This window comes from Uloborus diversus, chromosome 2 (assembly GCF_026930045.1).
Source record: "Uloborus diversus isolate 005 chromosome 2, Udiv.v.3.1, whole genome shotgun sequence".
Taxonomy (NCBI): Eukaryota; Metazoa; Arthropoda; class Arachnida; order Araneae; family Uloboridae; genus Uloborus; species Uloborus diversus.
The window spans coordinates 25,069,709-25,097,557 of record NC_072732.1 but is presented as its reverse complement, the minus strand read 5'-3'; the positions used below and the strand labels follow the sequence as shown (position 1 = coordinate 25,097,557).

Sequence of the window (27,849 nt, the reverse complement as noted above, 5' to 3'; positions counted from 1 at the left end):
TATAGTGAGTTTTTCGTTTAGATAGTAATGTGAATTTTCTTTCGCCAATTTCAATAACTCTCTAAGCAATTAAAAATGCAAGCGCCCAAAAAGAATCGGCAAACGATAAGATTTTTACCTACAATTTCAGTTTAAGATACCGATTAGTACAATTTTGCGTTAACGCAAAACGTTTCCTAAATTACGTTCACGCCAACGCTGACGTAGCAGTTCCAAATGAAATAAAAGTTACTGAAAACTGTGATCAAAAACTAATTGCTAATGTTAAAATAATTCATAACTAAAAGAAAAACAGTTCAATCTCTGCACCTGGAAAAAAATGATAAGGCCTAAACAAAATTTATGGTGAGTTTTGAATTCGCATAGTCATAAAAGCCTTTTTGCAATATGTACAGAATTTATATACCATATGACAGTGGTGTACCTAGCATGGGTGACACCCGGGGGGGGAATTTGTGGTGTCTCCCCTCAACCCCCCCTTACAAACACACACAAAAAAAGTTTTAATATTCAATGTAAACATGAAAACATGAAATTCATACAATTTTCAGAAACAACTACTTTTGTACATGAAATAGACCGCCAGCTCAGTCATTTCCAGCCGAGGACTTAATAGGCCGGTAATTTACTGAATATACCATGCCTTGCCTTCAATCTTCGAGTTGAATCGAACCATTGCTTCAGTCACTCGTCTGGTGTGTGCTAATTTTATATTAAATACCAGTTTGTTTGGCACTCTTGGCTTCCTTATGAGGTTTTTCCATCTCCAGCTCAGTCACTTTCCTATACCGGGCTGATGAGTGCTAATTAGCACAAAACTGCAGTCCTCGGCTGGAAATGACTGAGCTGGCGGTCTATTTCATGTATTTCTGCTTTAGCCCTAGCTAATGGGCGGTAATTTACTGAATATACCATGCCTTGCCTTCAATCTTCGAGTTGAACCGAACCATGGCTTCGGTCACTCGTCTGGCGTGTGCTAATTCTATATTAGCTACCAGTTTGTTTGGCACTCTTGACTTCCTTAAGAGGTTTTCCATCTCCAGCTCAGTCACTTTCCTATGCCGGGCTGATGAGTGCTAATTAGCACGAAATGCAGTCCTCGGCTGGAAATGACTGAGCTGGCGGTCTATTTCATGTATTTCTGCTTTAGCCCTAGCTAATGGGCGGTAATTTACTGAATATAACTACTTTTGTGTTATAACGAAATTTTAATTGGGCTAATGTACAAAAGACAAATAAAAACAATGATCGCTTTATATAACTTGCCCTAGACGCAAATGAGCATGGCGTCGAGAGAAGAGAAAAGCAAAAGGGTGTATGAACTTGATGGCTCCTTAATCATTTCATTTTTTGGTATCTAAGATACAATCCTGAGTATAGTGCTCACTCCATGATATCGGGTGGAAGTAGGGGGTCCGGAGTTTTTGCCCTCGGAAAATGTTAAAATTTGCAGTCTTAAAAATGCATTTTTGTTTCATATTTTTAAAAACTTGCAATTCCACTTTAGGTGGCACCTCCAGGCAGAGTGACGCCTGGGGTGGACCACCTCCCTCGCCCCGTAGCGACGCCACTGCATATGATTCCAACAACTAGACGTTAAATCCCGGTTATCACAAATTTGCCATTTCAATTGCGCTTGAGCGCGGTCTTGGCTTTTTGGGCTTTCTCTTTTAAGATTTCGTGTTGCTTGTTTATTTTTAGGCTGAGCGAGAGTCCCACCAAATTAATGAATGCGATTAGAATATTTTCACAGTGATTTCGTGATATGTTATATAAAAATACGGATATGAGAATAACTGATAATCTTGAGAGAAAAATGGCACTTCAATATTTATTAGTTTGGAAATATTTATTTAACATGAATGTAAAACACGTTGTGTACTTCAAAAATGATTGCAATATTAGTACAGAAATCCGCTTTTGGCGGATATTTTACATTAGGCGTAAACAACTTAGTATTATACATTTTTTATTTAGGTTGAGAGTTCGGCTTTGTAGTTGAAGTGATGCTGCAATTGTAGTACGCTCTTCTGAGGTTAAAAATGGTTCTGAGAAAGGACATACAAATCAGACACCGAATCCATTAATAATTAAGACGCAAAATTCAATCTTTACCGAGGCCTAAAAACTAAATCAGAGAAAACTTTGTGATTTCTAATTTTTATCTGTTGCCATCTCATATTTATTACCAAATTTAAAAGGTTTGTAATTAATTTTAGCAAAATTTTTGAAATCAGCTAAGTCCGCGCGCAAGCGCAGTTGAAATGGCAAATTTGTAATAACCGGGATTTAACGTCGAGTATTCCAACAATCGTCCCATCCTTACCAATATAACTGTACTAAAACAGGGAACAATATCTGTATCTATACTAATATTCTAAAACTTAAGAGTTTGTTTGAACGCGCTAATCTCAGGAACTACTGGTTCGAATTGAAAATTATTTTTGTGTTTAATAGTCCATTTATATTGAGGAAGGCCATAGGCTATTTTTTTAAATCAGATTGACCGAAATGTTTGAAATTGCAAATTAAATGCTTAATTTATTGTTTAGTTCTATGAATTCCTAATAGATGGTGGGGTAAGTTAACTGTTCGAGAGAGCACTGGCCGACAGTGTCGATAGCTGCGAGGAACCATGCCCATGCTACTCTGTTGTGATTAGCGAACAGATTTTTGAATGCGGTTTTTTTTAGATGCTCCCCAGTTACATAATTTGATTTTGTACGTTTTTTCTATTGGGTTTTGTTTTCCTTATTTCTTCAACGTTTGTTTTTGTTCTTATAGTTGAATACGGTTACTTATCTAATTAAATAATTTGATTTGTCGGATTATTCAACTGTGGTAATTCTTTATAACGTTTATTTTTATAGCATTATTTATGTTGCTAAATATCTTAAATTGCAGGGGAAAAACCCGCTTCAGTCGCTAAAGGGCAGGGATACGGTAGCATGATTGCTTGGCGCGTTAAGCGATGAACTATGTAGTTGAAGGATTGTTTTGAGTTTTAAAGCTACCGCTAATATTTTTATGTGCTTCGGCGAATAGTTTTAAATTCCAAAGAGACTTTGATAGGTCTTTTGAAAAGGTGTGTACGCATTTTAGTTGAAGAAAAATGATCACTTAACATCACAAGGGGGGGGGGGGGAGCTTGGATTTTTTTTGTTCAACGGACTTCCTTTAACTTCTTAGCACGGGCATCGCAGTGCGGGTACTGCTAGTTCAAGACAAAATAGTAATGCTCAGTATGGGAGCTCTAAGGAAAACACAATATTCTATCAGAAAGAAATATGGGACATAAGCAAAGGCATAAGAAAAGTGAAAATTTCTCGAATTTATCCTAGTTACCGGAGCAACCTCAATTTTAAAAACGATTTTAAAATTTTTTATTTCTTCACCCTCAAGAAAGACATAACAACAAATAATATTATTCCGCAATTATTTCTTTCCGCTAATTATCTCGTGCAGAAGATAAAATAAAAACTTATTTTTTACTCAATTAAAATTGCTTATAACTCTTTTTCGAGTCACTTCAGTTTATTCGAGCTTCGGAGAGAGGAAATAAACTTCTAAGTCGGTGTTTTTTACGATTTTGCTAACGACACCGAGCTCGAAAGGAATTGACATTCGTGTAGAAGCCATTTAGGGCGAAAAATGCGTTTCGATCAATAATTCATTAATTAAAAATTTACGAAAATGGGACCAGGTTAAATGAAATCTTTGAGAAACCTCCAATATTTTGATGTATGAGTCGATTTTAAATACCGACAGTTCTCTAGGATATTTTAAATAAAAATTATTTGAAATTAAATTTTCCACGCTCGTTATAGCTCGCACAAGCGAGAAAAAGGAATCGAATGTAAAAATATTGTGTTCTCTTAACCTCAAAGGCTTTTAACTCTTTTTCTAGTTAATTTAGATGATTCGAGTTTCGGCTCCGCGGAAAAATTTCTTTTACTGTAGTTGTTACGGACTGTCTGGTCGTACATAACTCTAAAAGATAGGACAATTTCTAAGTTACAAAGAGCCATTTAATGCATAAAAAATGCATTTTTAAATAACTTCTCTGGTAATTAGCTTCCTGTGAAGATGAGACCAGGCTATCCGGGAACTTTGTGATTTTTTTATGCCAAGTTAGACTTGTAACTCTGCTGTTCTCTTCAGATAACTCATTTGTCATTTTTCAGTTACGTACAAAGTGTCACCTATTAGAAATATGAAACATAAGTATTATTTAATTTAATGTAATGCATTTGTAACACATATTTATGCTTAAGGGCAGTGAGTTTAAAAATGGTAACAAACTTTGACCTTCACGCATTAATTTATGACGACCTTTCAATACCAATTTATATACATATACATATATTTTGATGAAGACAGTCGACTCAAAAATAATCTTCCGAATATCCAGCTATCTTTTGTTCGTTTCTTAAATGTAAGTTTCTTCATCCCTTCCTTCTTTCCCGCGCAGGCAAAATCATGTTGCTGTTCTCCCTCCTCTCCTGGATAGTGTTCACTTTGGCACTGGCTTTCATCCAGCCTCCTGCCTCTTCGTGCGTCCTTTACAACGAAACCCACCACGTCCTGTTTGTACCCGAAAAGTCGTCAAACAATCCTCGCTTCAAGAGAGATGTCCTGCTGAACATGGACGAGTACGATCCGCTGTACGAAGACCAGGACCTCATCGACCAAGCTATGGCTGTCCACTATGCCAGGTTAGTCCTTTGTAACTGTTCAATTCTCACGAAGGGGCCGAATTTTATTAATTGCTCTTTTCTATATCCCCTTTCTTTCTACCCCTTATGATCGTCTGAAATTCTTCTTTTTTTAAGTGCAATTTCTGCAATTTTCCCGAGGAGTGCTTTAAGCCCCGTCCGATATCTCAACGTCATCAAAAGTGTCCTACGATACGCATTTTTTGGACTCTCATTTCGAAAAATTTTTAAAGGAGTGCACCCGAACCTTCTCTAATACCATTTAAAATGGTCTAAAATTGAGTTTTTGTAGCTTACATTTCGTAAAAGTTTTCGCACGAAGTTCAAATTCCCTAAGTAATAACAGATAGGCCACAACTGCGTTTTCAGGACTTTAGTTCCAAAAAATTTTTTTGGGAGAGCCTCTTTCTTCCACCATCATGTAAGATAGTCTAACACTCTGCTGCGGAACTTCAAAATCGAAAATATGCGGTTGGAGAGTTCTTGTATTTTGGCTCAAGGACGGGCGACCGCCCCCATTGCCCCTCCCTTATATTCGTCTCTCCCGAAAGCACTTTTTGGACACGAACACTTCTCCCGTTTTTTAGAACTCTGAATCACACGTTTTTGCTAACTTTCATAAAACTTCTGACCATGGAATGACATTAACGGTGTAATAATTAAAAGTTGGTAAGTTGCTAAAAAAGCCGAAACCAAGAATTTTTTGCTAGTAACTTTTTTTAAATCAAATTTTAAAAACGGTAATGGAAGGACATTTTTCTCGCAAAAATGTCCTTTTGTTACCGTTTTTTAAATTTGATTTAGAAAAAGTTACTAACAAAAAATTCTTGGTTTCGGCTTTTTTAGCAACTTACCATGATGTGTATAAAAGTCTATGCATCAGTTTTTGAAACATGTGTATTTGGATAAACTCACAGACAGAAATGCATCGATTTTTTTGTAACAACTGTCCTTGCGTTACCGCTGGAATTCACTTCTAATCATTTTCGTTATCTTCAGTGCGATTTTTATTCGTACAGAGAATCTGCACACTTGTCAGAGTTCTTATTACCTTACTTTTCGAAGTCTTCTTGTAAGTAGCAATTGAAAGAGCCCAATGGAACGTGTTTTTTGATATATAAATCAATTGTCCTTGCCCTCCCTCCTTCACGAAACTTTAGGCCTTAAAATCAGGAGCCATTTTAAGAACTGTTGTCGAATTTAGGGAGAAATGGAAAACTGGAGAATGAGGGCAAAATGCTTATGCGTTAAAGAAAGGTTCCACTACGCTCTTTCAATTGCTGAGCTAAAAAAAAAAAAAAATCAGTACTGCTTTAAAGTATGGTTGTCTGGTGAGAACACTTATTTAGTTCAGCACATTTTTTGAACACTTTTAAGAACGCATTTTAGAGCATTTTTACAACAAAAAAATTTAAAAGATGTGGGTACATTTATTTTGCAATGATAATTTTCATTTATTTTATTTTCTTTAGAACAGGAAATGAAGGCTCTTACCACCAGCTCGACATGAACGAAACGTACGAGGACATAATCGACAATCTCGACGAAGAAGATATTGGAAATTGGCTCATGGGCATACGCAAGAGAAAAGACAGCGAAATAGAGCTTGAGACAGCAGACGAAATCCTGGAAAGCAAGCGCGAGGACAAAAAAGAAGACCAGAAAGACAAAGACAAGGAAGGCAAGAGCAAGGATGGCAAGTCCAACAAAAAAGGAAAAGACGTACCGTTTGTTGTTGGGAAGTCCCCCAATTCCGTGGAATACACCCTCAATTACAACCAGGACAAGCACACGTCTTACGTAACGCCACGTTTCAGCTCTATTGTCTACAAGTCCGAAGATGTCCAAGAGGTTTTCTTCCTCCTGGTCTTGCTGATAGTTTTGGGAGAGTTCTTCAGTGCCCCAGCCATCACTCTGGCTGATTCAGCCACTCTTTGCTACTTGGCAGATGACGCCGACAATTATGGTCGCCAGAGGATGTTCGGATCTCTGGGCTGGGGGCTGACCATGTTCTTCGTTGGCATCGCCTTGGACCAGTCCACGGCGTTTCCAGATCACCCTTGCGACCCGCACGAGCGCGAACGCAACTACACCATCTGTTTTGCGACGTTCTCTGTCCTGATGGGGTGTGCCCTGATCGCAGCCACGCAGTTTCGGTTCGATTACGAGGCCATCGAAGACCAGATTCAGATGAAGACGGTGGCGATCAACGGGACTCAGCAAGTGAAGGGGAGCGCACTTCCCAGTTTCCTCACCGAGGGAACGGTCATGGATGACAGTCCGATTCCACCACCTCCACCGCCAAAAGTCGAAGAAACTGCGCCGAAAGTAAGTTCATCTTTCCTGATTTGTCCTTACATCGCTTCACTCAGACCGATTCTCTTCACACTGAGTGCATCGGTTGGCCTGCTGAATTCTCATCGGCTTTCCATAGAGTAAAGAAATTCGATAGAGAGGCCCCGTCATACCAAAAAATTGAAACCGAAAGTTGCACCACTGTATCCCTAGGTCCTTAGCTTCTTGCTGAGTATCTTAAGATACATTTTGATTCAAAACATTCCATTACTGAATCTCACAATTGGTTGTTAATTTAAATTTAAATCTTGTTGAAAGTTTATGAAGCACGTTTTGGAAATTGCATTAAAACACGAATCAAAATGCAAACCAATCCGCCAGCTACTTTATTCAGTGTCTTTGCGTGAGTGGTAAAAACTATTCTCGTGAAGCGATCATTTTATCAGTACCCCGCCCATCATTGCACCGCTGTATCTCATAATTCCGGCTTCAATTTCATCTCCTTTTTGCCATAAATAGGATCCCTCTATGTAAATTTCTTTACTCTATGTCGGCTTCCCAAGTTAACGGAAATTACCGCTTTTGTTACCAAGTGAACAAAATTGCTGGTGCACGCTGAGTGAAGTGAATCAGTCTGGGTAAAAAGAGATTAGAGCTCCCGGTCATTTCATAAATGTTATCTTCCTTTTCTTTGAATGCTTTGTGTTCAAAGAAACAAACAAACAAAAAAAAAGTAGTGTTTAGTAAAGAAAACACCTTAAAGTAATACTATCATTATTCACTGCTAGCACATTCTTCGTATATTTCAGCGATTCATTTCAACCCTTTATGAGCCAGATTTCATTGAATTTAATAAACGAGTTTGAATTTTTTTATTGCATTCCCGTGCGCATGAGAAACAGCTCACATGTTACATTTATATTTAAAAATATTTGTTTCCTTTTTTAATTTTAGAAACTGGAATTTAAAAAGTCCTAATTTCAACAAATTTGATTTTCGTTTAGAAATTTTCCCTGTGTGATTTATAAATTCCTTCGAGTCATAAAGAATTATTATTTTTTCGTCCAGACGTTCTATAGAAATTTCAATCTCCATCCCTCAATTGATATTTTCCGACTACTCTTTGATTCGGTCGACGGAATAAATTTTGATTCAGGCAATATTCCGTTATATTACCTACCGACTGATATTGCGAGGAAGTTCTGACGCAATTCTCACACATCATCATTCTAGTCTCGTCAATTGAATGGCCACTGAATGACAGGAAAGTTTGAATAATGTATAAGGAACCTTTCAAACTTTTGTTAAAGGTCAAACAGCCTTTTCTATGAGAATCTTTCAAGTTGCCAGACAAAAGGGAGCTATCGTATTTAGTTCTCTGAAACAATGGTTTCATAAATACGTATAAAAACACATTTGTTACATTAAACATCGGAACTACGACACTACCAATAGCTACTTTAATAGTGATAAAATTTACGATGAATTTTTTCCCTCCTATTTAAGTATTAAGCGTTCTTTCATTGATCGTAAACTACTTGTAATGTAGTTTAAGTTCTCAAGGGTTTAGTTTTTAAAATGAATTTTAAACTCTTCTTATCAAACGTTGCCTACTAATAACGAAAAGATTCTACATTCCTAATATGGAAAAAAAGCTAAATATGTATTACAAAGACTTCGCATTCAATCTGTTTTTAGCTATTTTGTGAGTATACTTTTCCAATGATGAATACTTTCCTGGAATCTGTGAACGAAGCTTGGAAGCTTTAATATCTCCTCCCTCCTCAATTGAATTACTAATATTAAATGCATTCTGTATTTATTTTTAAAATTTAATTTCGAAATGCATGCGCATCAAAGCGATTGAAAAATTTTAACATCATGCTGAAAGAATGGCAATTTTTCTTAAATTATACTTAAAACTTATCCTACGTCAAATTATTAATGCGTTCAACTTATTAATGTAAAATCAAATAATCATAGAAGAGAGGTCTTGTGAGCCGCACTCAGAAATAGGAGGAAAATTCAGATAAAAAACAAAATATGCAAACTCGCTTCATAACATTTCCTGTGGATCCACCTTTTTAGAGTGTTTCATAAAATTTTCATGCCAAGTATTTTTTGCCATCGAAAGTCGTAATATTAATCGTTCGCTGTACTTATTACATTTTTCAACACATTATTTTGAAAAGCAGTTGTTATGACAAAGTAAAAAATGAAATTGAAGCTTCATTTTTTTTTTTTTTTTTTTTTTTTTGGTTCGTAAATAAGAAAGAAAAATTCTGTTTTTAAGCCCATCGATCGATTTATAGATCGGTTAAAAACAACTTTTTTGCCGTAAGAAAAAAGTTATTTTGCGTCACTAATTATGCCGTTATGTGAGTTTATCTCTTTTCAAGGTCTCTGAGTTAAAAATAAGGGGGGATATAAAATTTAATATTTTAATAAAATATTTTTATCGTTGAAGGAAACCTGTGTTTTGATATTTGCACCATTATCACTCATCATATGAGAGTATTTTTGAATGAAAATGAGATGAAATGAAGTTTGATTTTACTGAGGTGGAATTAAAAATTGCATGTCACAAGATAGGATGTTCACCAAATTTCGTTAGTTTGGTTGACGTGAAATATTTTTTTACTTGAAAAGAAATCATCACATACAAAAGTTTTTGTCTGTGGTCTCTTGAGCAGTTTGAATTATTTCAGAATAACTTTGTTTTTAACTGCTTAAAAAGATTTTTTCCCTTTGAAACAGAAAAACTGGCAAAAGTTTTAGCTAAAAATAGGTAGCTATGCCATCAGGATCAGTAAAGAAAGGAGGACGTAAGAGGAGAGACAGTTTTGAGCCTCACTTGTTTTGTAAGAAACCACAAATAGCAAATCATCCACGGCAATTGATTAAAATGATTGGGCCACGTTTGGAGAAGCTCAGAAGATAATCGCACTAAAATCTTGACACTCAAAAATCCTGAGAGATCCTGGGCTCAGGAAGACCATCAACTATATGGTTGGAGACACTGCTGGAAAAGACACACATTTAGCGTATTCAAAAATACTTTCAGACGTTAAATAATTACGATATTAAGAACAAAATTAGCATAAAAGCATCTGCGTTACTAAACACTATATCAGACAAAAACTAATTCATAAGTTCTGGAAATTAAGTGTTTTTAGGTACTAGAAGGATATCCACGGAGAAAACACGAAAGTGATTCCTTTCAGCATTCATTCTTTCTACAAATAACTCTGAAAATATTATACAAAGCCTTTGCAAGTTCACAAAAAGGTCATTCACTTACTTTTAATAGTCGAGAAAAAAAAGGATAAAAATGAAAATAGTGTTCTGCAGTTTCAACCAATACGGAATGGTATATTGTAAATTACGCTTCCTCAAAAAATTTGTAAGAAATGTAGTGTTCCTGTAACCGACAAGTCAATTAAGTTGCAGAGAGCAAAGAGAGAGACCATTTCGAAAGTGACGATGTTTTAATTGGTAAAAGTCTTCAAAGAGTTTCATCTCGTTGATAAGTCAAAGAAAGCTTAGTATTCAGTTCAAAAAGTATATATAATTCCGAAACCTGAAAATACAAGGAACAGTCAAAAGAAAACGAGGCAGACTACAAGCCAATCATGCTCCAGAATATGGTGTGGAAGGTAGCTGTACATTCGGGTATAAATTTCACATTCTGGTACTTCTTTTGCTGCCAAAAATTTTCTATACCTCTCTGTTTCTCATCTCTGTAGTTCCTTAAGTTGTCGTACACATACACTACTCGCTGACCTAACTTCAAGTGCGTCTAACGCCCGTATTCACCAGTGACCAGTCTAATCGACCCTCAGTCAAACAATAAGAAGATTTCAAGTTGCAGTTCAGGTGTCAGATTGAGAGTCGAATATTCTGGTGAATACAGGCGTAACACTTGGCACGGCACTGAACGTTCACACTGTTTCCTTCTGATTTTTTTTTAAAGCACTGCTGTAGACACACTTTCTTCCCTACCCATACCCCTCGACAAAATTGTTTTGCATTTGTTTCGTTTTAAAAAAAGCAGGAGAAGTTTCGGGAAGTAAAATTCGTGTCCGAATGTCCACTGTGAATGGCTAGCACAGTCGTCAAGTGTTCATATGTTTCAGCGGAATAAACAATTTCGAGAAAGTTGGATGCATTGAGCAACAGCATTCGACGAGGATAGATTCAACGTGTTCTTTTTTTTCCATTGATGTCATTCCCACCACCCAGATCTCTTCCCTTGCGACTTCATATTTTTGAAACCCGGAAGATAGATTTGACGATTTGATTTGAGTATATTCGAGTACCAAAATAGTTTCGTAAGCAATAGCAACTAATTTTTTCATGACACGCTGACTGTCTTGTCTTGAAGTGGGATAATTCTACTTACTGTTACTGCAGCTACATTTAAAACGATGAATAGTTTCCTTAATTTCCCTCGCCTGTCTCTTTTTTATTTGATTGCCGCTTAGAGATCTCAGTTGAGTTTTCTTTGTTTTCACATATTGAAGTACCTATAGTTGAGGCAAAGCTAACTTGGAAGCATTGTAAGGGATACATAGATCCTGATCACACCATTAGGCAAAGAGGTGTAAGTACCAAAATAAACAAATTGGAGATGATTGGAACAAATGGTCTGAGACTCTCTCTGTTTGGTGCAAGAGATGGTGTTTATAGACCTGGAAAGCTCTGCTTTACAGCATGATTCAGAAAAACTTTTCAATGAAAGCCTACCTACTGTTTGCACTTTGCAAGTGATTTACTAAAAACTTTAAAAAATACACTTGCTTCTCACTGCCTGCACCGAAAAAGAACCCTAGAATAGAAAGTTTGCCAACTTGATGCATCTTCACCCTTTGACACACGATGACTTCATTTCAGGCGACCATGCTTTGTATATATTTTCTTTTCAGCTAGTTGTTTAAGCTTGTGGGTTAGTTGCCTGAAAAAGAAAAAAAAAAGTGCCCTCAAACGAAGTCATCGTGCCTCAAAGGGTCACGTGAAAGAACTCTCTAACGATATATATATGTTCTAAAACTTTAACAATGATTCTAATTGTTTCTTTTTTTACCTTTTCTTTTTCAGAGTACGGTGTTCGCGCAGACGACCCGACAGTTACCGGAGTGGTTTTCTGTGCTGCGGACATTCGCCAATCTCCGCTACGGGGCCTTCCTCTACGTCACTTGGTTCATGGGCTTTGGGATCGGCCTCGTGTTCACCTTCCTCTTTTGGCACCTGCAAGATCTCGGAGGAACGCCCACACTTTTCGGTGTGGCTTCGGTCATCAATCACGTGTCTGAAATCTTTGCTTACTTCTTTAGTTTCAAGTTCATCCGACAGATTGGACACACTAAGGTATGCTTGCCTTTAAGAAATCGTTCAAGTTTGCATCATATTTAAAGGGGTCCTCAGGAGAGGGGGGTCAATGGTGTGTTCCCCTGTCTACCACTATTGTCCTCATATGACTCCTTCCTCGTCACGTGGTATCCGATGATTCTATTTCGCTGTTTTCGGCAGAAAGTACATTCGGATCATAGCATTTTGTTGTAAAAGCAGCAGTTTTTAAAATGTAAGAATGACTAAAATCACAACAGACAAGTGACGTAAAGGATACTTTTTTGCACATTAAAATGCATGCCAAAGTTAAGGCTGTCTGGTTGTCTCATTCAGAAGCGCGTGGATTGCTTACCGATCCCCCGCGCGTAAAATGGATCTCTGCGTTCGAGGAGGCGGGAAGAAGTGCCTTCTTGTGAAAAATGGACAATACTCTAGGACAATATAGTACACTTCAGAGTCCCCCGTCTCTACCACTGGAAAGGGTTTAGCCTGTTGAATGGGGCCCTGAAGATAGATCTGTTTTTCGAACCAGAACAGAAGCCGAGTTACCCAGGGAAAATCACAAAGTCTTCCTAGTGCCCATTAAAAATGGGAACTTGGAGGTCTTTGTGATCATGAAAGATTTAACTTGCACCAGTCACCATTAGCGTGCGCGGAGGACCTTTGACCAACAGGCATAGAATCGACGCGGTGACTCTCCAGTTTCTAGTACAACGCCTTACCGATCGAGTCACCACGGCCTTCTCGTTTTATCGCCATTAGTTTGTAGTTTTATACAAAACATCTAATCCCCAAAAAAAACAGACTGCGTAAAAACCAAAAAAACTAAAAAGAAAAATGTATAAGCCCGGTAGTTTAGAATGCTATTAAGCACTACTGAATAACTGCACCATTGAAATAGTTTTATATTCGTACACAGATAAGACATATCATAAATTCAAAAAAAGAATAGAAGGATCAACAGTCGGGGCCCATTCCTTTTTGAATCAAGGAACCTCGTAAAATTTGAATGGGCCCCAACTGTTGATCCTTCTATTCTGTTTTTGAATTTATGATATGTCTTATCTGTGTACGAATATAAAACTATTTCAATGGTGCAGTTATTCAGTAGTACTTAATAGCATTCTAAACTACTGGGCTTATACATTTTTCTTTTTAGTTTTCTTGGTTTTTACGCAGTCGGTTTTTTTTGTTTTTATTTAATTATTATTTTTATTTTACACTTTTTAGTTAATTTTCATTGACTTAGTCATTATGATTATAAGACTCGCAATCTTGTCATTTCATTGAGAGAGTTTGTATCGTGAGGTTTATTAAGTAACTTGCGGTGGTTTAAAATACAGATAATTAGTCCCTCTAGGCACCTAACTCTGCTTAAAGCTACATATGCTTGACCTTTAGCAAAAATGCGAGAACTAAGTCAACCACAGCACAGCTATAAAAACAGCCTGTATAACTCATGATGACGCGAGCTAGCAAACATCGTCAGACAAATCTTTCTCGCAAAACTGAAAAAGCCTGTCGCGAAAGTACACGCAGCGAAACTCAGTCCCCTGAATCACGACAAAAACAAATGAGGGGAAAGTATATCCGGAGCGAGGTTGGAAGTCCAATCCACCGCCTCAAGTGTGAGAAGCAATCGCTTAGACCACTCCCCCACTGAGGCCCCAATTACTAGACGCTAGTAAACAAAAAATTCAGGCAGTGAAAGCTACCTGGGGCCGTGGTAGCTCGATCGGTAGAGTGTCGGATTCGGGGCCGGAGGGTCCTGAGTTCGAACCTCGATGGTCGAAGACCCACCGTCGTCATTAAAGGGGACTGGGCGACGTTAAATATGCTCGTGGTCTCAATGTCCTCCAAGTGAAACGATACCTCTGGGGGTGCTAGCACCAAGTAGCTATTAGCTCCTGGACTAGTTCTAAATTCACATTAACTGTTCGATCCGGTGATGATCCTGCCATCTATCGGTATATAAAATAATGGAGGCAAGGCACTTAGTATGCAGTCCTCGACATAAATACAGTTGTAGTCAGTTGTGACTCTGAATAGGAATAGGAAAGCTACCTGCATTCTGTGTCGCACGCAGGTAGTGAGCGACACAGCGACTGCGTGCGACCCGATCCCGAACTAGCAAAATGGCAACTGGTTGTTGATTTGGGGAATTTTCATTACTGTCATGTGTTTAGTGACACTCCCAAGGTTTAGACAAATCGATTGACGTAAGAATAACCAAAATTGGCCCAGAGTTTAACCTGTAGAACGCCACATAGAAACGGACATACATGCATAGACTGATAAACACATTACCCTCCTTTGCGTCGCGCACGCGCAGTCGGGTAAAAAAATAAAAAAAAAAAACCACTTAGATATCTTACTGTCACCCTTAGGCGACGATGTCGCCTTTTAAATTTCAAAGCAATAATTTTTCCCTTCTAGAAACTTTAGCAATTCGTTAAAAGACGGATTTTTAATTTTCTATTTTTTTTTTTTTTTTTTTTTTTTTTTTTTGTAGTTAAACCCGTTACGTTCGCAATATAAATGTCTCACAGTTAGAAAATTTCGGACAACCCACAACGTTTTTTTAATTATCATCAAACGTATAAACACTGGTCCAGCTAAAACTCTCTAAAACAACTCTTATAGTTCTGGTGCACTCAAAATCTAAGTTCGTCAAATGCTTTTCTAAGAGAATTCTTTCTTAATTTCTGCTGATAATAATTCTATTACGTTGGCAATCTGTATATACTTCTTGGAGCTTGTTAAGTGCAAGTTTAGGACAACCCTCCAAAAAGGATTCGATAGCCATTCTAAAAATATCATCTCCTTTCGTAAGTGATTTTACTGCCTTGTCTTGTAAGGGTATTTTATGTTCTTTTCGCTAAAGCCGAGATTTATAGCTCACTCGTACTTTTAATGGCATCAAAGCCTTCACTCGTTGTTTTAACGGCATCAGAGTCATAATTTCGTTCACGCCATCAAGAAACATCTTCAAACTAAGAAGATGTCTTTCTTTATTGTTTTAGTTTTCTTCTAGTATTTTAATTTTCTCTTATTATTTTAGTTTAAGTATGTGTGGGTGATAATTTTGAAGTGAAACTTTTCATGCGAGAGTTTTGAAATTCTGATTGGTAAACTTTTGTGTGACGGAAGTGACGCAGTTGTTTCTTGACGAAAAGTTGCACATATGCTCTTCTCGCTTTCTTTCTTTCTGTCTCAATGTCCGTGGTTGCGTGTACTGCCTTCGGGTGCAGCTTTGTCAAAAGAGCATCCGTTGAAACACGTGTGTATAACCAACGCATTTCGAGCATTATTTAGTGTTCTCGTTGTATATAATCTATTTTCTTCATTAAAAAAAATGTTTTGCGTATTCCTCAAGCGTCTTCACCGGCAACTGTGATTGTCAGTCATGTTGTGCTGCCGAGTCAGATTGCCGACAATATTAGTATTTGTACGAAAATGATAATTTCTCTTTTTAAGAAAGAAGAAGATGATTCTCAGTGACATATATGTACCGGGTGATCCAATAGTCAGGGCCAATTTTAAAAATGAATGATTCGAAAACGAATAAAGAAAAAAAAATGTAAATGTGGTGTGCACTAAACGGATGGAAAAGAAGCCGGGTTTTGACTGGCAACGAACCAAAAATAGTTCTGTTCGCGACCAACAGATAGCGCTGTAGGATTTCTGATCTAGGATCATGCAAAGCAACAAACGATATAAAAAGGGAAAACGGCAGCAGGTTAAGGTAGCCGAAGCTAATATGCATCGAAATGCTGTGCATAGTTGAGAAAACCCTTTATTTAAATTGTATTAAAAATATTATGGAGAAATGAATAGGTACAGCGCCATCTGTTAGTCGAAAACAGAACTATTTTTGTTTCACTGTCACACAAAGTCCACTTCTTTTCAATTCGTTCAGTGCAAATCGCATCTTTTTATCTTTATTCGATTTCGAATTATTCATTTTTAACGTTGGTCCAAACTTTTGGATCTCCCTGTATATAGTTTCATGTAAATAAATGAAAGATATACACAATCTATGCCATCCAAGAGTAACTGATGAATAAATAAAAATGTTTCCCTGAAATACAAATGAGGTTATGTCTGGAAAAAAAAACGAAAAAAAAAACAAAAAAACTGATGTAATTAATGTGTTGGGTTGGTACGTCTTAGAACATCTATTTTCCTGAGAATCAAATGAATAAGTCGGAGTAAGACTTAGTACTTCCAAGTATGAAGTGAAAAAAGTTGTAAAAGTTGTGTTCAGGAAAAATTTCTCAGTCAAAAATGGAAATTTCTAACTTGGTAAATTTCTATTTTACTCACCCATGAATAGTTGTTGACTATTTTTTTAGTTACGTCCGCATCTGCTTATGTATGGACGAGAACAGCGGACCCTGGTTTTACACGAGTGTTACGTTCCACGGAAATGCCTCCTAATATAAGCAGCGTAAATTAAGACTTAATGTTAGTGCTAAAAGAGCGATTAGGTTCCATAGATAAAAAAACTACTTCATTCTAGAGATAGATAAATGAATATAATAAGTTTAATGTGCAATTATTCCAACAGATATCGTTAAAAAAAAAGAAGAGTTGTGACCACCACAGAAATATCCAAAGTCGATTTTATAATTTGACCAATGGGCCTATCTCTACAATAAATAGTAAAAAAGTTACAGTGGCGGTTCTCAAGCGATATAGTAAACTGGATATTTTAAAATCGGTTTTCTGCAAAATGCTTATAAGTGAGATACGTCCATTGATCTTTTAGCGACGATATGCACATCCTGCACAAAGAAAACTTGAATTAACTTAATGTTTGTAAAAAAGAGCTGGTTATGGTATTCTTTTGGCAGTCATTAAACATTTTCGGCTGCAGATTTCAGTTTTACTTGAACACAAATTTGTTCATAGAAAATGTGCTTATTTTCAGGTGCAATATATAACTGACAAAAACTATTTATTTAAAAAAAAAATCAGTTCCTTCTAAGTTAACATCATTTAAAAAATCATGCAAAACATCGTTTGGCACTTTTTCCTGCTGAGCTAATTTCAAAAGAATCCGACCACTGGAAGTTAGTGAAAATTGAGTTCAAGATTTGAACAGGATACGTAAATTCGCAACTCCAATGAACTATAGGGGGCGCTGCAGTCACTGTCTAATGGCGGATGATAAAGTTAAAACAAACAAATGCCGTAACTCATAACTTGCTTTGACGCTTAGTGAATAGCAATAATTTTTCATCGTGTTTGTGGGAAGCTTTCTTTCCTATTCTTATGAAATAAAATTACACCACGAACTGATTGAAGCCTGTAATTTACCCCAAAGAAAACACGTGGAATGGAATGTCTTACCTTTTTCTTTAGTTATTGTCTATCACCGTAAGGTAGCGTATTTGAGCTCTGGAGTTGCGAATAAATAAATATATGTTGGGAGAGTGTGTGAACTAATAGTAGAAATTGAAAAAATGGAAGTAAAATCGTTAAACAACTTGTACCTGAATATTGTTCAAAATATAGTTCTTCTTAGAGAAAAATATGATAGCATCATGTGATACTATTTTGTCATCTTCAATTAATTAATTTGTTCATTTATTTAGTTGATTTACTTCCTTTTACTTTACTTTCTTTTAAAATTATTTGTTTGTTTTTTATTATTGTGATTATTATTTTTTTATCGATTTGTGGTGAGTTATATTTTTAATCCTTCCCTTGCAGGTATTATGCATCGGTCTTATTGGTAATATTTGCCGTTTTCTTTATATTTCCTGGCTTCGAAATCCGTGGTGGGTTTTGCCATTTGAGTTTGTACAAGGTAAGCTTTTTTCCCCTACCTGTACAACTATTCTACACGCTCACCATCGTTTTTATTCTAGATGTAAACATATTTTCCTCTTATCTTACAGTAAATATTTTGCTACGCTAACATTTTAACAATACTGATAGTCACTTGTGAGGAGAATAATTATTCTTTTCCTCGCATGGAATATCAAACATGGGCTCTTCATTTGCAGCAAAGACGCCTCCGCCTTAACAATACTCCCCGAGAGAGAGAACTATGCGAAGCATTTCTCAGTTCTCATGGCAACGTTACCCGAGAAAGACACTACGTCAATATCGAGTGTCTCGTAAGTTAGTCATAGGGAAGGTCAAACGAAATCCCTGATGAATTCTTCCTGATTACTTTGAGGGAAGTGTAATTAAGTAATACTTTTCTGTTGTAATCTCTAATATTTGGATGTTAGCGTTATATAAATAATTATTACGGCAGATAATTACTTAACTGGATTGCTTACTACTACATTTACCTTTTACATCCGTTTCGTAGCTGTCTGGGTTTTAGTAAAATTCAGGAAGTCTTCAAGGAGGATTGATTCCAGACGCTTACCCTGTAATAAACTTCCAAACCACCGTCCCCTAACATCATGAAAAATTGTCTCAAATTAAGTTTTATTTATTTATTTACTTTTTTGGAACTTCCATTTCTAAAACGTTATCAAAATGTTCTATGATAGCTTTTTGTGGACTTGAAAAAACTTTAAAGGGGAGAGCCCACAAACCGCATCTAAGATCATCTAAAATCGAGTTTTTGGAACTTTGGAAAACTTCTTGTACAAAGTTCAGGTCCATACCACTAAAGAGTTAAGAGATGTGCTACAATTGCGTTTTCAAGGCTACAATTCTGAAAGAATCCCGAGGGAGAGCCCTCTTTTTTGTAACATTATTGAAGAAATTGTCTAAAGTTACGTTTTTGGTACTTCAGAATTGAAAATATGCCGAGGGAGAGTTCCTGCATCTCGACTCAAGGGGGGGGGGGGGGTGATCGCCAACATCGCCCCTCCATTGTATCCGTCCTTGGGTTTTAGCCTACTTTCCCGGAAAGATAACATTGCTCTGATGCTAGAAACGTAATATTTTATGATGAATGCAAGAAACGCAAGTTCGATAGCTAAATTGCGTCTATTTTTTGCTTTTTTCTCATATGTTAATCAAAAATTAATATTAAGCGTTACATTTCTTTCTTTCTTTTTTCTCCTGACGGTATTGAACAGAACTTTTAAGCAGGAAATCGCGAAAATGATGGTCCATTTTTTCGGAGGGTTCTCCACACACATCTACAGATGAGACGCTTTGTATCAAAACCAGTTCAATCTATGAAAAGTTAGTTTCTGACGTAATTGATACTACTTGGTCAATACTATCACACTGCAAAGCGATTTTTAACGAATCCCTTTCGGTCAAACCCAAAACCAGCTCAATCCCTGCTTTTACCATATTGCCACTGTAAAACCGTACAAGTAACATCAACAAAACTGTTGTAATACACTCACTGGCCAGTGAATTAGAAACCAAAAATCAATATTTTATTTTACCACCTTTTGCACAGATAACTGCTCTGATTCGTTTGGGCATCGAGCCTACAAACTTCTAGAGTGAATCCAGAGCATCCAGTGAATCCTACATGCATCCAGAGAATGCCATGCTTTGGCTATGCAGCTTTTTAAATCTTATAAATTAGATGGAAGAGGAGAGTGCTGTCGGATGCGTTTTTCCACCATATCCCCCACATTTTCTGTGAGGTTAAGATCTGTATCCCAGAGGAGGTGTTGGAAGTCAGACTGATGCTCAGCGAACCAATTTTCAACACTCCTGGCACGATGTATAGTTGAATGGGGTGGTTTCCTTCGGTCAAAAGTACTACTTTTAGTCACTGAAATTGACAGAAGGAGTAAAAAAAATAACATGGACCTAGAAAATACTTTCATTTTCCCAACAGTTATTTTTAATAAATGTTTAAAAATGTCCGATTTTGAAAACAAGGCGTAGTCTTTATGACGTCCCAAATGATGCATCTTTCTACCACGTTTCCACGTTATGATAATCAAGAAGCAAATTAAATATTGCACTCTATGCTTGTTTTCAACCATATCCTTGCCAATACACGTGAGTAAAGATGCGAATTAAATACTTTGCTCTCTGATTGGCAACTCTGAATGGCATTTCATCATTTATGGTGTCACACGACAGAAGCGTAAACAATGAAAGCGCATCGATTTAAGTCTTTTTTTTAAATTATTAAACTTAAACAAATTACTTAAAAAATGGTCAGATCCTTAAGTTTTTAAGCATGCTTTTTCAGAAAAAAATACTTTTACAATTTTGGAAACGACCCCATTATCCTCCATGAAGTATCCATCGCTATGAGGATAAAAATGTGCTCTTGATCTGCCAGTATATTTAGACCTCGTATGACTGTTTGTTGACTCTCGAGGGGAATATTTCGATAATTGGGAATCTGGCGCGGTCGTCTCATTTTTGGCGTAAATAGTTTTATTTTGGTCACTCCGCTGATTTATAGTAACCCTGTGTGAACATATGTTTCTGATCTCTTTGTTTTGATTACAAAGAAAAATACCTCTCGCGCTGGCGCTGGAGCCAAAAATGGACGGCTATGAAGAAGGCTCGCCAGATTCCCAATTATCGAAATATCCCCCTCTCGAGGAACACCAGGGCACCACTTCCATGCCAGCAGAACATGCTCCATATCATGATATTCCCTCCAGACCCTTGCACAATGCAAGTAAGGCAAGAAGTTTCTCTCAAAGGCTTCTAACTCATTGTCCAGTGAGTGTAATAAATTTATTGCAACTCACATTTTGACTTTACAGACCATGTTTTACATAGCATAAAATTGAGTTACGTAATGAATTTAATTGCCATTACAAATGAAAATGAAGCAAAAAAGATTGATTTAAAAACCAGCTCAATACATGTTTTTACCTGTAAAGGATTACACAATACAGTAAGGTGACACTACCAAACTGTATTTTGATTGGTCAATGACGATAAATGGCTCACAAATCAACAGGTATATCAAGAGATTTAAAGAAACATACGTCGAAGTTTTTTTTTTCTATTTCTTTAAACGTTTGCTTTTTTAATTACAACTCCAAGCGATTGGAAAAGGTGAGTGTAAATGCATTGATCCAAGCACAACGCATAGTAAAATATAGTGTAAATTTAGATTTACGTACTTCAATCTTTATTCTAATAAGAAGAATTATTAATAAAAATGGTAACAGCTGTATATGATGAGTTGAAATCTGTTTATTTAACTGTAAAATAACTGAAGTGAGTATTGTGGTAAATGGGGTGGTTTCTATCAGTCAAAAGTACTACTTTTAGTCATTGAAATCTGTAGAATGAGCAAAAAAAAAAAGGACCCAGAAAATACTTTCATTTTCCCAACAGTTTTTTTTCTTTAATTGATTTTTTAAAATGTCCGATTTTTCAAACAAGGCGTGGTCTTGATGACGTCACAAATGATGCACTTTGCCGCATCTTTCTACTACCTTTCCATGTTATGATAATCAAGCAGCGAATTAAAATTGCACTCAACGCTTGCTATCAACCATATCGTTGCCAATACAGTGAAACCTGTGTAAGCTGACCACTTGCGGTGCAGTACTTTGGCGGTCAACTTAGACAGGTGGTCAACTTATAAAGGGCGGTAATGATTTTTTTTTCTTGCACCATGTATTTATTTTTTAAGTAATTCACCCTTACTCTTTCTGTTCAACTAACTTTCATTGTTTAACATCATTGAAAGTGAAACAATAATTAAAAATACTATTCAAATAATTTTGTTATTTTTTCCTTGTTTTTAACTATATTAGACACTGTAGTTTTAGAAATTCCATTTGTGCCAACTAATTTTCTCTGGCTTTCTCTATTTTCAATTAATTTTAATATTTCATACTTTTTATTAATCTCAAGTTCAACTAATTTTCTTTTTGAAGCCTTTTTATGTAAAACTTATAGCACAAAGAGCAACAAGCTCGACTCTCCCAGTTCATAAAGGCAAAATTAAAATGCATCTCTTAATCCCTTGCACCAGAAATATGTAACTTTACTCATTAGCAGGCCCAGATCTGCTTATCCGCAGTGCGAGGGGCCCGCGTCCTTAAAGGGGCTAAAGGCCCTAGAAATTGAAGAAAAATAGAAAAAAATCTACCACTAAAACTTATTCACTTTACAAATAGATTTTGCTGGCCATTAGGTAGGGGCCCTACATATTTTGTAGCAGGGGGGCCCAAAATGTAAAGATCCGGGCTTGCTCTTTGTGGCACAATTCCTGTGTTGCCACAACATATTGCAACTGAGAGAAAAGACTTTGAACTTTTCTACTGACACCTATTTTCATTGAACAGAGTACTAAAAGCTATCTCAAGTAGAACAACAAATGAAAAACAAGTTTGGTGAATAAAGAGCAGCATAAGCTTTATGCTGCAGTTTAGTTAGTAAAATGCTAGTCTGTCATCAAAGCATTAAAAACATTCTTGGAAAGCTATCAAAAAGAAAATAATAATAATAATAATAATTAATAAATAAATAAATAGATAATAAAATAAAATAATTTGCTGAAGAAAGTTTAAGAAAATAAACCAAGTGGTCAACTTACAAACGGTTTTTTACAATACTGCAAAACAAATTTGGCGTACATTAGTGGTCAAGATAGAGAGGTGGTCAAGTTACAGAGGTTTTCCTTCATTATATGAGATAGGACTAATTCCGTTCCTGACAAAAGTGGTCAACATAGACAGGTGGTCAACTTACAAGGGTGGTCAACTTTACAGGTTTTACTGTATACACGTGAGTAAAGATGCGAATTAAATATTTTGCACTGTGAATGGCAACACTGAATGGCATTTCATCATTTGTGATGTCATCGGCAGAAGCCGTAAACGACGAAAGAGCTCCGATTTAAGTAATTTTTTTAAAATATCAATCGTAATCAAACTTATCAAAAAATGGTCAGATCCTATGTTTTTAAGCATGCTCTTTCAGAAAAAAATACTTTTAAAATTTTGGAAACGACCCCATTTTCACGTTTCCCTTTAAGAAGCTTATTTTTATTCCCATAAATTCCTTTCTCGGCAGTAAAGTCCGGCAAAGAAAAAACACTTTATTTCGAACGTCGGTTGATTTGTTCTTTTGAGACATAACTCCTTTCGAAATGACATCAACCACACAATCAAAAAGTAATTTTTCAGTGTCTCCGTTTCTGTTTTTTCGTTTCACATTTTTCGTTTTTAGCAGCTCTATATCAAACATGCTTAAACTTTAGAACCAATTCTTTGGACCAAACATTCCTTTCCAAAAATAAAACAGAAAACATTTCTGGCCCGTTAATGTCTTCGCCATTCCTAATAAATCGCCACGGGAGATAATAATTGCGTAAAGATTGATGTTGTCATGGTAACGCTATCTGTGTAACAGGGACGGGTCGAACCTCGTTTCGCTTAATTGGTGACGGCAAAAGAAAGCTTAAATAACTCTTACTCATCAGCACTCGGTATTTTTTAATTAGAAGATATTGGCAACACACTTCAAATGTGTGGAGCTAAGCTTATAGCAGAGAGAGGTGTCAAAAAAATTTGACATAAATTTCTTTCTTTTTTTTTCTTAATTTCTTTCTTTAAAAAGAATGGGGTAGTTTCCAAAATTTTAAAAGTATTTTTTTCTGAAAGAGCATGCTTAAAAACATAGAATCTGACCGTTTTTTAAATAATTTATTTAAAAATAATATTTTAAAAAAATTACTTAAATCGGAGCGCTTTCATTGTTTACACTTCTGTCGTGTGACATCACAAGTGATGAAATGCCATTCAATGTTGCCATTCACAGAACAAAATATTTAATTCGCGTCTTTACTCACGTGTATTGGACACGATATGGTTGATAGCAAGCGTAGAGCGTAATTTTAATTCGCTGCTTGATTATCATAAGGCCGTGGTAGCCCGATCGGTAGAGTGTCAGATTCGGGGCCGGAGGGTCCTGGGTTTGAACCTCGATGGTCGAAGACCCACCGTCGTCATTAAAGGGGATTGGGCGACGTTAAATATGCTCGTGGTCTCAATGTCCTCCAAGTGAAACGATACCTCTGGGGGTGCTAGCACTAGGTAGCTATTAGTTCCTCAACTAGTTCTAAATTCTCATGAACTGTTCGATCCGGTGATAGTGCTGCCATCTATCGGTATATAAAATAATGGAGGCAAGGCACTTAGTATGCAGTCCTCGACATAAATACAGTTGTAGTCAGTTGTGACTCTGAATAGGAATAGGAATAGGATTATCATAACGTGGAAACGTAGTAGAAAGATGCGACAAATTGCATCATTTGTGACGTCATCAAGACCACGCCTTGTTTGAAAAATCGGATATTTAAAAAAATTAATTTAAAAAAAAATGTTCCGAAAATTAAAGTATTTTCTGGGTCCATGTATTTTTTTTTTTTTTTTTGTTCATTCCATCCATTTCAATGACTAAAAGTAGTACTTTTGGCTGAAGGAAACCACTAACCATTGTTCCTAAAAGTTTTTCTGGATAACAAGCAAAGAAGAAACAATGAACAGTTTTAAAATGGTTTTTTTTCTTGAAATATTTGATTATCGATAAATGTTTTACACGCATCGGTAACAGGTATATTTTTCCATGCGTTATGTAATTTGATGTTGGTAACACAGAAATATAATAACACGAAAATGTCAATTTTCAGTCTTTATGAACGCGAGTTTTGTATGATTATTTTTAAAAGAGCGTTAAAAAGAAAATATTTTTAACCCCCGATGCAAAAGCAAAGGATTATAAGTTTCACGAGTGTATGTGTATGTCTGTATCATTCCATCCCAGCTACTAAATGAATACCGATTTTGATATTTTTTTTGTTTGTTTGTTTAAAAGGTTATTTGATAGTAAGTGTTATTAGTTGTGATTCATTTAACTCGTTTTTTTTGCTTTCCTTTTACATAAAAGGAAGTATTGAATTCGCAAAAAAAATTTCACTCAAAAATCGGCCTTAATTTCCATTTTTCTCACCCCGAATGAAAGTTGAGTTATTTTTTTGGCCCGACCACACATGGATATATGCCTAGGAACGTACAGACAACCAAAATATCCATTTTAACGATCCCCGAGTTAATTACAACGAATTTTCTCGTGACGTCCGTATGTACGTATGTATGTGCGTATGTGTGTATGTGTGTATGTATATCGCATAACTCAAAAACGGTATGGCCTAGGGAAGTTGAAATTTGGTACGTAGACTCCTAGTGGGGCCTAGTTGTGCACCTTTCCTTTTGGTTGCATTCGGGTGTTTCTAAAGGGTTCTTTCGCCCCTTTTTGGGAGGAAATCATTGTTAATTTCGATGCAAACTCAAGTGGTGTTTTAATTAGTCAGACACTTGGCGATATATCGCCAGTCTTTTGGTCGCCAAGTTTTTTCGCCAACTTGGCGACAAATTTGGCGATTTTTTTTATTTTAAATTTGGTTTCAATTTGGCCACTGTTGGTGATATTTAGAGAGTAAACCATTGAATCACATTAAAATTGCCAGTAATGGGGAAATGACATTAAATTGGAGTAAAAGGAAGTCATGTGATGCACACATCAGCTCATTTTCATTTTATTTTATACAGTTAAATATTCGTGTCATTTTTAAATGAATCCAAACTGCCTTTATTTTAAGATCTTCACTATTGCACAATCTGCCCATGTCTATGCGGAAGAAACTCCCTTAGAGCACATTTCACATAGCTAGTTCAGAAAAAGCGATCATTGCAAAAACATGTCGAAGGAAAATTGCTTTAATGGAGCAGAAAATCGATAGCGTCCATGTCATATGATTATGCGACATGGAAGATCCCTCGATAACTCGTTTTGCTTGGAGTGCTCTTGGCAAAATTAAATTCCTAATGCACTTTCACATCGAAGAGAGCTCAGGTGCCTCCATCTAGTGGGAAAGCTGGGCATCGAAATTCTCGTAGCATCCACCGATAGCGGTGCTGCATGAAAGAATGGATGCTATTCGGGGGATCGCACTAGGTCTGCAAAAATATGTGCCTTTAACGCAACACCATTGGAAAGAAAAAGAATAATAATAATGGGGTTGTTTCCTTCAGTCAATAGTAGTACTTTTAGTCACTGAAATTGATAGAATAAGCAAAAAAAAAATTATTAAATAAATAAATGAAAAAAAAAAAAAAACACGGACCCAGAAAATTCTTTTATTTTCCCAACAGTTATTTTTCAATTAACTCTTTGAACTGTTCGATTTTTCAAACAAGGCGTGGTCTTAATGGCTTCACAAATGATGCTCATTGGCGCATCTTTGTACCGCGTTTCCACGTTATGATAATCAAGAAGCGAATTAAAATTGCGTTCTATGCTTGCTATCGACCATACCGTTGCCAATACACGTGAGTAAAGATGCGAATTAAATATTTTGCTCTGTGAATGGCAACACAGAATGGGATTTCATCATTTGTGATGTCATCGGTAAGAAATGTAAACAATGAAAACGCACCGATTTAAGTATTTTTTTTTTAAATATTAAACTTAAACAAATTATTTAAGAAACAGTTTGATCCTATGTTTTTAAGCATGTTCTTTCAAAAAAAAAAAAAAAAAAAAACTTTTAAAATTTTGGAAACAACGCGATCGGGACAAAACTAGCATGGAAGCATCGTAATGCTGTAATAAAGATCTGCGTAGCTTTCACAATGCTGCCAAGTTAGGTTTGTCCCAACAACTTAGATATTTTGGAAAGAGATCATGATATTTTGTACTGTTATTTGATTTTATGTACAACTGTTCAGTTGTAGATGACTTTGCTGGGGTACAGAAAGCAGTTAATTTTACATTACATTTATGTTTCAGGCATCACCCATGCTGCAGTTTGGGCTGCCTGCTGCTCTTACATCACTCAAGCGACACCTGCCAATTTGAGATCGTCTGCACAAGGGGTCTTGCAAGGTCTACATCACGGTCTGGGGAGGGGCTGTGGAGCAGTTATTGGAGGAATTTTCGTCAACTACTTCGGTGAGTCCATAACTCTTTAGTTCAAAAATAAATTTTCTACATCCTTCTGATTGTTTTGAATTTCCAAAATGCTTGTATTTCAAAGACACGTTGTACGTGACTGCACCCAAATTACATCACTACCACCATGGACTACGCCAGCTATATCACTTGACTTTATAATTAGTTTTCAATAAAATAATTTTTGTTTATCACCAAACTAGAAAGTCGCCCATCGTGGTATGACGGGTGAAAATTGCTTCAACGTTTGAACGGAGTCATTGCCTGTTTGGTGATAGTTTGATGGTTGAAATTTTAACCCTAACTCCAGTGGATTAACCCTAAACTCCAGTAGGTTGTGTTCATTGTTGAACGGTGTCATTGTCTGTTTGGTGGTAGTTTGATGGTTGAAATTTTAACCCTAACTCCAGTGGATTAACCCTAAACTCCAGTAGGTTGCGTTCATTGTTGAACGGTGTCATTGTCTGTTTGGTGGTAGTTTGATGGTTGAAATTTTAACCCTAACTCCAGTGGATTAACCCTAAACTCCAGTAGGTTGTGTTCATTGTTGAACGGTGTCATTGTCTGTTTGGTGGTAGTTTGATGGTTGAAATTTTAACCCTAACTCCAG

General features: G+C 36.4%; 1 protein-coding gene across 1 annotated transcript in view; it reads left to right on the top strand.

Moving 5' to 3' along the window:
- Positions 1–27,849, top strand: part of LOC129216912 (major facilitator superfamily domain-containing protein 6-like) — a 49,600-nt gene that overhangs the window by 5,538 nt on the left and 16,213 nt on the right. The window contains exons 2-6 of the mRNA XM_054851130.1: positions 4,472–4,715; positions 6,188–7,043; positions 12,108–12,377; positions 18,078–18,174; positions 27,078–27,239. Of these exons, the coding sequence (XP_054707105.1) occupies positions 4,472–4,715; positions 6,188–7,043; positions 12,108–12,377; positions 18,078–18,174; positions 27,078–27,239 (1,629 nt within the window). The remainder of the gene's footprint in view (positions 1–4,471; positions 4,716–6,187; positions 7,044–12,107; positions 12,378–18,077; positions 18,175–27,077; positions 27,240–27,849) is intronic.